Source organism: Artibeus jamaicensis, unplaced genomic scaffold (assembly GCF_021234435.1).
Source record: "Artibeus jamaicensis isolate MK-2021 breed Jamaican fruit bat unplaced genomic scaffold, CSHL_Jam_final contig_781, whole genome shotgun sequence".
In the NCBI taxonomy this organism is placed as follows: Eukaryota; Metazoa; Chordata; class Mammalia; order Chiroptera; family Phyllostomidae; genus Artibeus; species Artibeus jamaicensis.
Window position 1 is genome coordinate 496,008 of NW_026521968.1, and position 12,112 is coordinate 508,119.

General features: G+C 42.5%; 1 protein-coding gene across 3 annotated transcripts in view; it reads left to right on the forward strand.

Annotated features, from left to right (window-relative positions):
* PMP22 (peripheral myelin protein 22) overlaps positions 1 to 11,576 on the forward strand; it is a 30,184-nt gene extending 18,608 nt beyond the window's left edge. For all 3 annotated transcript variants that reach the window (XM_037154700.2, XM_037154698.2, XM_037154699.2), the window contains exons 4-5: positions 3,141 to 3,281; positions 10,251 to 11,576. In XM_037154700.2, coding sequence (XP_037010595.1) covers positions 3,141 to 3,281; positions 10,251 to 10,414 — 305 coding nt within the window. In that variant the 3' untranslated portion in view covers positions 10,415 to 11,576. The remainder of the gene's footprint in view (positions 1 to 3,140; positions 3,282 to 10,250) is intronic.
* Positions 11,577 to 12,112: the final 536 nt, after the last annotated feature.

The window sequence follows — 12,112 nt, forward strand, 5'->3', positions numbered from 1 at the left end:
AAGATAACATTGAATTTTATAGATTATTTTGTAGAAAAGGGGCATCTTTACAACTTATAGTATTTCTTCTGGAAATGTGTATTCATTTCTTAGCACTTTTCTTATGTACTTTAATAAAATTTATCTACTTTATTGATACCCCCAAATCCAGATTCTTTAATCAATAATATTTTGTCATATTTTTCTATTTATTAATCTCTGCTTCTATTAATATTGTCTATTGATTTTGGATTTAATTATTTCTTTTCTAACTTCTTGAGTTCGAAGTTTCATTCATCCTTTTTCAGTACTGTCTAGTGACTGCCCTGTGTGGCTCTCCTGATTCCTCTTCACCAGCCACGGTCCACAGTTTAATTAGTGGGATTGTTTCTTTCTGAAGAAATTTTTACTTCTCATCTTGATGTCTTTATCCAAGGGATTATCTGGAATACTATTTTTAAATGTCCAAATTTATTTTGGCTAGCTCATGTTTAATTTCTACTTCTCATTTTCTTATAGTTGTGTTTATATTATGTCTGTTATCTTTGAGATTTATTGAGATTTTCTTATTGCCTAAAATATAGTTTGTAAGACTTTCCCATGCATGTTTGAGAATAATTTACAGTCCTTGTTACATGGACACAAATTTTCTATATGTCTATCAAATTGAATTGGTTAATCCAGTTATGTAAATAACCTATATCCTACTGTATATTTGATCTACATGATTTATCTATTCTGAGAGGTATGCTAAAGTCTTCCACTGTTGTTATAACTTTATCAATTTTTTCTCATGCTTTATTTATTTTTTTGTTTTATACTTTTTCCAGGCCATGTTATATGCATAAAGGTTTCTGACTATTATTTCTTTTTGGTAAACTCGATTTTTCCTCATTATGAAACATCCCTCTTGGGCCACTTTTATCCTTTTCAATTTAAATTCTGTTTTGTTTAATGCTATTATACCATACCTGCTTCCTTTCTGTTAATATTTGCCTGGTGTCTCTTTTTTAAATCTTTGCTTTTTGACTTGTTTGACATAGGTATATCCCTTATATGAGACTGTAGTTAAGAATTATGTAATTCAAGATAAAATTCTACATCATATGACCAGTGACTTCAGTCCATTCCCATATGTCAGAACTGATGATATAATTGGACTTACTGTTTTCATTTATGTGTTTCACTTATTGCAATTATGATTAAAAACCTTCTTTTTCAACTTGGGATCCCCAGAACCAACCAAAGGGCCTGGCTCACAACAGCAGGTGCTCAACCAGTGCTCATCAAATAAATACTTCCTTGATCCTCTAATTCTGATCTGATTTGAGAAGCAATTGCTGGCAAAATATCTTAGTTGTAGTGGGGTTGAGACTAAAGTTTCAGTGATTGGTAAATGAAGTTTCAAGAAGGATTTAGTTGCATTATTTAGTCTAAAGGACTTTCTCTGTTTGTGTAGATTTAACATGTGAGATTTTGAGTTTTCTCTAAATATAGCAGTGGAGGTAAAGACTGAGGAAGTCCCAGTGTCATCTGCACTAGTCATACTTCTGCTGCTGGTGCAAATGGAGGACATTCCCCAGCCAAGCAGGGGTCACTGTTTGTTCCAGTTGTGGATTTGTGTCTCAGATCTATGTTTCTAGCTTCACTTACTGGAGCACTGGATAATTGTTTTACTTTTGAAAAATAATATTATGGCAACATTAACTTTATTGCACACTGTTATTCAAGGAGAACTGCTATGCTGGATACAGACAAACACATTTAATTAGGGATATATAAAAATGAAGTCAGGATGGCTCACAACTCATTAGACATCAGTTTCTTAATTGACAAAGAAATTGAACAAATTTTAAAAAGTATATGTTCTCTCACAGTGAAAAGAGTACTAGACTACAGTCAAGGGCCTCCTTGTTTGGCTGTGCCAATTGGGCTCCTCCAGATATCCCTGGAAATCTCTTTCACTACAAAGTTGCTGAATTAGTTGATCTCTCATATTTCTTCCAACTATAAAATGCTTCTAGCCTGTGTCTGGAAAATCTTACGTGATGCTCTAGTAACAGTTAATGTAATCAGCACCTTGAAAATGCTGCCATGGGCTACTGCTGGTAACTCAAACCAGGTTTATTGTATTCCGTTATGATTATAAACCATCTATGTCATAGCTTTGAATGCTATGTTAAGCATTGATGGGTTTTTCTATAAGCCTGTACACATTAGCCAGTTACTGGGCAGTGTGGCTCCTCTAGTTGCTTTTCCTTGTTTAGAGCAGTGCCTGCACTAGCACTCTTTTGGCATTTGGAGGAAAGGACACAGGTAATAGGTGGGCAAGGCCACATGCAGCTCTCCTAAGTAGGCACTGTAGGTTTCCCTCTGAAGTGCTGAACCCAGCCTGTGTCCTGTTCTCTGTCCTTGTGCAAATGACATAGTTTTACAGTAGATGGTGAATGACAGCATTCACTTCCTTGCCTGAATTTCAGATGGAGGCCTGGAAATGTGATCTAAGGCTGGGGGCTTCAGTGAAGAAGTGGAAGTGGAATTCATAATCACCAGGCACATGATTTGACCAAGCGCAAATTGCTCTGTGCTGAGTTTGATGATAAAAATCAAGGTTGACCAATAAAAGATAGAGCTTGGCTGAGCAAATGGATTTTCATAGCTCCTCTCTACCACCATTTTCTTCCAATTTTCTACCATTTTCTTATTTTGATCCATCCCCAAGATATCTATATCTCTTTGGGGGATGCTAACATTTTGAACAGTGGTCTTAAACTATTTCTGTCACAAATGGGATCCAATAAGCCCTTCAAAAACCTCTGAGGACAAGAAAAGAGAAGGCAGTATATGGGCTCAGACCCTTTTTAATAGATGCATATATGTGTAAGTAACATATTTGGCAAAAAGACTGGAAGGCAATTCAATATATTTTAACTGCTAGTGATGTTTACTGTAGATATTTTTTATAGTCCTTTCTTAAAATGCCCACAGTTGACTTTTAAGAGTACAAAAGTGAATTGTCTGATTTTGCTCATAAAAGAGGGCTGGTGCTTCCTGGCAGGGCTGTGGGTCTCCAGGGTCATGGTGCACCAGGCTGTGCTCCTCACAACAGCAGTACCCTGGCTGTGTCAGGCTTGCCCTAACCCAGTGTCTCTTCCCTCCAGAATGGCTACAGTCTGTCCAGGCCACCATGATCCTGTCCATCATCTTCAGTGTCATGTCCCTGTTCCTGTTCTTCTGCCAGCTCTTCACCCTTACCAAGGGGGGCCGCTTTTACCTCACTGGAATCTTCCAAATCCTAGCTGGTAAGTGGAAATGATAGAGTCCACATGGAAGCTGGGCCCATCCAAGACTGCGGAATGATCAATTAGTAGAAGGATGTGGCCCCAGAATGATTGCTTTTACTGGGTCTGCCCATTGGGTGGATTTCATAAAGTACTGTGTGTGTATGTGTGTGTGTGTGTGTGTGTGTGTGTGTGTGTGTGCATATGCCTTAAAATTTGGGAACAAGCCATTTCTTCATGGAATGATGTGCACAGGAAATAGGGGTTGGGGGATCTGGGAGAAAGGTCCCTAACTAAGCCAGACCTACCACCTGGAAGGAAGCTACAATCTGGACACTTAATCAAAGGTAAATGCTGAGGATATCAGTTCAGCAGAAGCTAAAATTGAGGATGGATTCCTACACATTATGTCACCATGTCAGCATAAAAAATGACCTGATGTGCCACTAAGAGCTGCCAAGGTTGTTCTAAGTATGTGTCTGTCACTCTAAGCAGTGCTGAAGCCACACTGACAACATCTTATTTCCTTTTGCTCCAGCTCCTTAGTCCCAATAGGCTTTGATTTACTGTTGGCATTGGCAGATGTCTTCATTTTGTTATCATTGTGTAACCTGCCATCATTTCCAAATCTGGGAGCCTGACAGCACACAAGAGATATTTATCTCCTCCCTATTCTGTCTTCAGGTTCCCCCATTGGACAGGTTGTCCATATATATGATGTGAAAAGTCTTAGAAGCTTCTACCATAGAGGACAACATCTCCCAACTTTGTCTTTAGATTCTGGCCAATGTCTTACTCCATCAACTCATCCGTTTTTCCACTGACTGCTAATTTTCTGGGTCAGCGGGACATTGGTGAGAAGTAAGAGAAAAAAGTAGTGGTGGATTCTATAGTCCAAGTTAATAAGTCACTAACTCCATGTGGACTAGAGTACATTTGGGTACCATGAGATGTTCTAGATTCTGGCTGTCTGAGTAGGCAAATGGCATAGCACCTCTTGTTTTAGTTGGTTGTCAGAATGTCCATGGTGCTGAGTCACCATCTTATGCTTAGTAACAGTCATTTGGAGGGTTGAAAATAGCTCATGTGATGTGTCCTGGATGGATGGATGGGTGGATGGGTAGATGGATGGGTAGATGGAGGGATGGTGGATATAATGGCTTACACAGGGCTATATCATAAAGATGCAGCCTGAGGTTGGATGTTGATAACCTTCTGTAGAAGCCAGAGTGTTACCTTTCTTGGGAAAAAGAAGTAACCTGGAGACCCATTTTTTTCATTAAATGCTTAAATATAACATTTCAATATGCACAGTTTTAGAATTTCAAAACAAAATAGTGCTTCACTCCTTGCATAGTTTTATTATACCAAACCCAGCTTGTGGGTTGTCATGAGCTTTGTTAAATTGCTAATTATGCAGTAAGAGATCATTGCTAGGTTTGTTAGAAGCAGAGTTATCATTATTCACTCCATTTTCAAGCAGAGTAATATAAAAACTAAAATGTATTCTGGGGTTTCTTTGGCTCATCATTGAAGTTTGATATAAATGCAGATGATCATATCTATGGTATCAATAGATGTATCCCCAAGATAAAGTAATATAGACTTAGGAAGCAGAGTTTCATGAAATATTTATATTTGATTTTTATGAGCTTGTTACCTTACTGATAAATAAACTGGCATTGGGAAAGAATGAATTGAATGCGTAAGGTCACACAGCGAAAAACTGAATGCTTCCATGCCCTCTCACCGCACAGGCACTCAGCCCAGCTAGGTACCTCTTTATACTTAAAGATACAAAACACACCCAAATCTTTAAGGAATGGAAGACCCAAGGTAGAAACTCTGATTTTTGTATTATTTTTCATTGAATCTGACTTACAGTGCAAGCTCAATGCCAGTCTGCCTCATTATATCATCCCTAAGTTCCCACACAACTGTGAGGAATAAGAGCCTGCACCATTAAAACTGAACTGAAAGTAGTGGACTGAAAAGAGCTAAGTTACTATTGAAAGGGCTCCTGGAGCAGACAGCACTTTCCTCCTCATTTTCCCCACTAGATATTTCAGCATTAAATCCTATAACAATGCCTCTTTAACAACATCATTTTAAGTCAAAACCCAAAGTCCAGAGATAAGAACCATTGAGTCACAAATGCCATGTTGTCACTGTATCATGTGTTAAAGTATTTTGTTCAACAACAAACTCTTAGGTGTTGACATTTCCTCTCCATGTTCATTTCACTGTTTTGATTCCTCTCTGAACTCAATACAAGCCTTTTAGAACTCTGCTATAAAAACCTCTGAATTTAAAAGCACATAAGTTGTTCTTCCTTTATGCCCTTCAAATCTAGCTGCTTATCTCTCACAAGACCTACTTTTCCATTATCAGTGTGTCAGTTTAACTGTTCATATTTGAACAGGACTTTATCTTGGATAAGAACTGTTGAGCCAAAATAGCAGTTGTAATTTGTTAGTCCTAAGAATGTTCTGCTCTTAATTGTTAATTCCAGTCAGTATGTTAATTCTAGAAACCTCAGGTCTCTGCAGTGTTGCATTTGAACTTGCTATAGAGTCTTTTCCATTAAAATTGAGAACTAGAAGGGTTAGGAATTTGACTTACAGGTTTCCTGACTCTTAACAGCTGACAGTTCTAAATCAAATTTGTCATATGTGTTTCCCAGGTCACAACCCATTAAGAAGCCAGTAACTAGAGATAAAGTTAGGGAAAGGTTGCTGGAGTTGAGAACTGGTGACAGCCTGAGATGTTACAGCTTCACATTGAGGAACAAATCAGGAAAGCAACAAACAAAAAACAAAAAGATGAAAGGAATGGAGGGGGGAGGGAGAGCGGGCAGAAAGAAGAAGAAAGCAGCTCCACAATCATGGGATGTAAAATGTAAGTGTTCCTGCCAAAAGGGTCCATGCAGAGAGGGTCCATGAAGGGTTGGAGCATCCTCAGAGCCTAAAGCACTTGAAGTAGAAGCCATCAGAATCTCCTCTGAGTCTTCCCAGTGACAGTGGCAGGGATAGTTTTTCTTTGGGGGACCTAGCTGTGACCTTTGCAGATCTTACACCTAGGGGTGGAGGAAAGGCAGGTGAAAGGTTGAGGGAGGGATGGAGCTCTTGGGACTAACTAGAGATGTAGGATCTGTCTCTGCCTTGCTCCAAATTACAGCTCTGCATGTGGTTATAGGCCCACCTACTTTGCTGAGTCATCTCTTCTCCATTTCATCATAAGCCTCAAGTCTCACATTTAAGAATTATCTTTCCTTAATTCCATACTTCGTAGGTTGGCTGCTTCCTGAAGACATATTAAGAGATGGCTTCATCTAGTTAAGTGCTTTTTGATCTTAGCTGTGCATCACAATTACTTTTCAAAAGATAGGGTGCTTTTTAAAAAGGCCAAATGCTCCGCCTTCACCCCTGGAGAGTCCTGCTTCTGAGCTCTTCGGTGGGGCCACTCCCTGGCTGGCTCTGATCCATTCCAGGTCGGGAACCACTGGTGTAGCCCTTAAACTGCCCCCAATCCCACCATCAGTTCTAGGACATTTCTCCACAGGCTGCTCATCCTATTCTTGAGCCATCGATTCTCCTCAGTTCCCTTCCCAGGGAAGAGCTATCCCAATCCTATTGGGTTTCTATGGTCAGAGCCTGTAGACACCTATCCCCAGACAGCAGTTACCTTGCCCTCACTCTGTTGGGTTGGGATAGGTTGGGTTGGGTTGTACTAGATGGGAAAACATTGAGAAATTCTAATAGATGCAGATGTAAGAGAAAACTATGCATGTTTGATTTATTTCCCTACTGACACCTGGCAGCGAGCTCTGTGTGTGCCACGTAAGAGAAGGCCCTAGGCCACCCACTTGTCAAATGGTTGTGGAATCATGTTCTCTCAGCAGCATCAAACTTAGGGCCCATGTGTAGTTATTGTTCATTGTAATTAAGGACAGGAAACATGGGAGAAAGAGATGCCTAAGTGCGTTTTACTGTTTCCATTTCTTTTGTCAAACAGATTTATTTAGCTATAGATAATGGAACTTTAGAATAAAGTAAGTTGGGGGGCTAAATAAAAGCATAGTGCCTTCCCTGTATGGAATACTTTAGGGGCACCCTCAGTTGGATGCCACATTTGGAAACCCTCTCATGAGAGTCATTCCAGATATTGCCCTGGCCACACCCAGGTCAGGTCAGAATCTTGAATGTTGTGGGTGACTTTTCTAGGCTGAAGGGTCATTTGGATGCTGAAAATGGAAACTGGCCAGCATGACAGAGAAGAAGGCTGTGTGTCTCATAGATGTAGAGCCCAGTACTTTCAGGATAACAGACCTTAAAGCCTCTTCCCGCCCCCTCTTACCACTCCAAAAATGAGGTGGGGGAGACAAAGATATTCTCTCACTCATCACACCAGTGGCACCTAGGCACCTCCCATGGGCTTGCCCAGTGGTCTTTCCTGGTGGTCACTCACTGTCAACTTCACTCTGGATTCTGCTGCAGGCTCTTGGAGGCACTGCTTGGTTACCAAGGTCTACATTTAAGTCATTTGCTGAATTCTTCCACTCCTCTCAATACTGTTGACTATCCAGTAATTGAAACTGTTTATTTCCTCAGCTTCCAAATTTTACCATTTTTCCCCTCTCACCTCCCATATGTAGTCCACCAGTCCTGCCATTGTCCAGCCTCCTGCAGAGACATTGAATCCATTTCTTTTCTTTTACTCACTGATAGCATTATAGCTGTGCAAAGCCAACTCATGTGCCTTTCTGTTCCCTGCCTTGTCCCCACTCCTAAATGTGATTCCTACACTGCTGTTGGGATGATCTTTCTAGACCAGATTGGGTGTACTCAGGGTGGTATGGCCATAGACCAGGATGATCTTTCTAAAACATACATCTGATCCTGCTTTCTCCTCTGCTGAAGCTGTACTTCCCCCACAGCTTCTACAACATGCATTAAGACCCACTCTTTCCTGGCCTGAGTGAGCTCTCAGCTTCATTGTATGCTGCTTGCCCTGGGTCACCAGACACTCTTACCATGACCTGCTGGTGGTTTCCACCAAGTTCTCGGTTTTCCTTGCCTTGGTTGTATTCTTCCTTCTACCTAGATTCCCTTCCTGGGAACCTTTTTTTCACCTGGCTAACTCTTGCACACCTTTTGTCTTGGGCCAAGCACTGTCTCCTAGTCAGGCTTCTCCAGGGCACTGTGCATTCTGATCCCTCTGCCCATCTTGGTCAAAGATGGGAAGTTTTTCTCTGATATTTTCTTCACTGGTGAAATCTGGGCACAGCTGGCCTCTGTGGCTACAACGGCATTTTTCATGCCATTGCCGGTTAGACACATCCCATTTGGAAGCCCTCACATACACAAGAGGTATTGTCCTGGCCTTTTAGCCTTTATACCTACCTCTTTCCTTTAGCTCAGATATAGCCCAAGAGACCATGTCAAGGTTTCTTAAAGATAAGGATGAGCACTTCTGAGAGGGGAGCCATGTGCTATGGGGGAGACCACTGGGGATCATGGACCACCAGACAAATTGAGTGTGTTTATAGCAGATCAAAACTATATTTCTCAAACAAAGGCTGGCCAGCTGCAGTTTTCCTTCTGACACAGATGTCTTCACTGTCTCTCTGACTTTCTGTAAGTAGCAGGGTTCTGGATCTGGTCCCACTGCAGTTCTAAGACTATTGTGTTGCTTTCTGAGGAGGGGCCGGTTGAGTAGGAGTTTTCTGCTCTGATTTGCAGAAGGACAATCTTATCAGAGGAGTGAATGTGACATTCCAATTCTGCACTTTATTCAAACAAAGTTGCAGTGTCCTGGCAAATAGCAGCCTGAATAGCAGTGAGGTTAGCTGTAGGTGGTCCAGATCATCGGGAGCGTGGGTACCACAGGAATCCCACAAGGCCTTCTGGTTTCATAATAGAGTCACTCAGAGCCTTTCAAAGATGCTACTTTCAGGAGGGAACAGAGCAGGCTTTGTGCAGCTGCAGGCTGGGTGCTGACACCACCAGACCCCCCCACTACCACTGCAGGGGATTCTGATGGTCATGGTGGGCATGGACTGTCATGCTTGAACGTGTCTGCTTCACAGGGACCAAAGCAGAGATTTTTCTTCTCACATCAAAGAGCTGCCATGGAGGGCAAGGGAGCGTGGCCTATCCTACCTGTGTATATGCTATTGTTCTACCCCTCTTTGAGCTCTGAATCCAACCTTGGGGGCACCAAGAACTGTTGAAAGGGACTACATGCTATGAGCTTGCCCTAGTGGTCTCCTTCCTCTGAAGCTTTGCATCCCACTCAGACTCCAGCCTTTGTCCTGGCTTCCTGCTCACTTGTTCATCTCTGTGTGTCCTGCTGTCTGCCTGGGAGTGCCTGTCAGCATTTCCTGCTCTGTCTTCTATGTGGCCATCCTGCTAAGGAGACTCATGGGGGTGTCTGTCCCTGTGTTCTGCCTGGAGCCCAGCACTGTGCCCATGACACCACTCTGATGGTAGTAAAGGGCCATTTCATCTTCACTGGCTCTAGATAGTCCCTCATGTGTCTGCATAGTGGCTCACAGGTATTGGGGAGCTCCCACACCCAGTCATTCTTGTAAAGAGATAGGAAGGTTTCTCTTGCAATCCGAATTCTCACTGACTACCTTGTGTCAAGTGGGAATTGGTGACAGTTAAAGCAAGAGAAATGGGACAGAAAAGATGGCAGAGATGATGCTTGGGGTCACATGGATTGGAAGTGTAGTATTCCTGTATCTTCATGTCTCCTTCTCTTGATTCTGATCTGTCAGCAGACTCCTTGCAAAGCTATCCATGCTCTTCTCACACAGCATGGTCTGCCCTCCCTACATCCCTCCTGGGCAGCTTGGGGGTGTGTGGTCTGAAGCAGCAGGTGATGTGAGCAGGCACCCAGGGTCCTGTGGATCCTGCCCTGGGGGTGTTGGGGAGGGGTCCCCACTGTGATCTCTCCCTCACTCAGATTGTCCCTCTTTTTCCCCAGGTCTGTGTGTGATGAGCGCAGCATCCATCTACACCGTGAGACACTCAGAATGGCACCTCAACTCTGATTACTCCTATGGATTTGCCTACATCCTGGCCTGGGTGGCCTTCCCACTGGCTCTCCTCAGTGGTGTCATCTATGTGATCTTGCGAAAACGCGAATGAGGGGCCCAGACAGTCTGTCTGAGGCTCTGAGCAGACACAGGGAAGAGAGGAAGGAAACCTGAAAACAGAGTTTAAAAAACCCACGGAAACCCCTAAAAGCTAGCCAAAAAACCCAAACTCAAACCAAACCAAACAGAAAGTAGTTGGGGGTTGGGGTTAGTATTGATTGAAGATGTATATAATATCTATGGTTTATAAAGCCTATTTATAACACTTTTTACATATATGTACATAGTATTGTTTGCTTTGTATGTTGACCATCAGCCTTTGTGTTGAAACCTTAAAGAAATAGCTAAGGAACTTTACATCCTAACTATATAATCAAGCTTGGTATTTTTGTTTTGTTTTTCATTTTTCCCCAGAAATAAAATAACTCCATCTTGCCCCTTCCCCTTCATCTGAAAGAAGATACCTCCCTCCTACTCCACCTCATTTAGAAAACTGAAGTGTGGGTAGCAACCCCAACTGGCTAAAAGCTCTTATTGTGGGTGACTTAGTGTTCTCACAGGGACATTCACTGCCCACAGCCCATGGGAAGCCTTGTTCATGCATAGGCAAAACCCTAAAACTGGAGCCCTTGGCAAAAAATCACAGCTTGTGGCTTTGACCACTTGCCCTTGAGGGTAGGTGACCTGGTCACGGATCTAGATGAGAAATTGGTGACAAAAAAAAAAAGCCTGTGAAATGGTGCTATGTATTTACCATTCCTTATTATCACTAATCTTCTAAACTACTCACTGGAAATTCAGTTAACAGTTTTATACCATGAAGTAGAATGGAGACCTGAATAATTCTGTGTAATATAAATGGTTTATAACTGCTTTTGTACCCAGCTAGGCTGCTATTATCACTATGATAAATAAATAATAAACACAGCCTTTAGCGCTCCCATATTCTTCTTGTGGTCGGAGCATCAGGATGAGTCTCTAGACCCCCTGGGGCCATGAGTTTCCAGGGCTCACTTGGGTCTAGGCTGTTCTCTGTCTCCAAGGACTGTCTGGCAATGACTTGTATTGGCCACCAACTGTAGATGTATATATGGTGCCCTTCTGATGCTAAGACTCCAGACCTTTTTATTTGTGTGTGTGCTTCACTTTTCCTGATTTTATACCAACTGTGTGGACTAAGATGCATCAAAATAAACATCAGAGTAACTCACTGATCTCTGTTGGGTTTTTGAGGGGACCTGGGTGTGAGGGTGAGGTATGTGTCCAAGTAGAGGGGAGCACTTCCATGGGAAGCCAGATTGAATGGATGATCTGGTTTACAGTTTGGTGTGAAGGGAGCACAAGCCTAGATTTTGCGCAGGCCTTTGAGAAGTCTGCAATGTCCACTAGCTGGAAGGGCCCAAGAACTGAAGCTGAAATGGAAATTGTAAATGGACCAGAAAGGGCCTCTTCTTGTGCTCTGCTTTCCACTGACTGGCATGAGGAACCACAGAAGTATCAATGCAGCCACCTAATACATGGGGAATGTTAGCATGAGCAGCACAGATCCCTAACCTTCAGAAGGAAGGGAGTTTTTCCTGGCTGGTGTGGCTCAGTGGATTGTTGCTGACCTGTGAACCAAAGGGTTGCCAGTTCAATTCCAAGTCAGGGCACGTGCCTGGATTGCAGGCCAGATCCTCAGTTGAGGTGAGGGGTGCATGAGAGGCAACCACACATTGATGTTTCTCTCCTGTTTCTCCCTCCCTTCCTC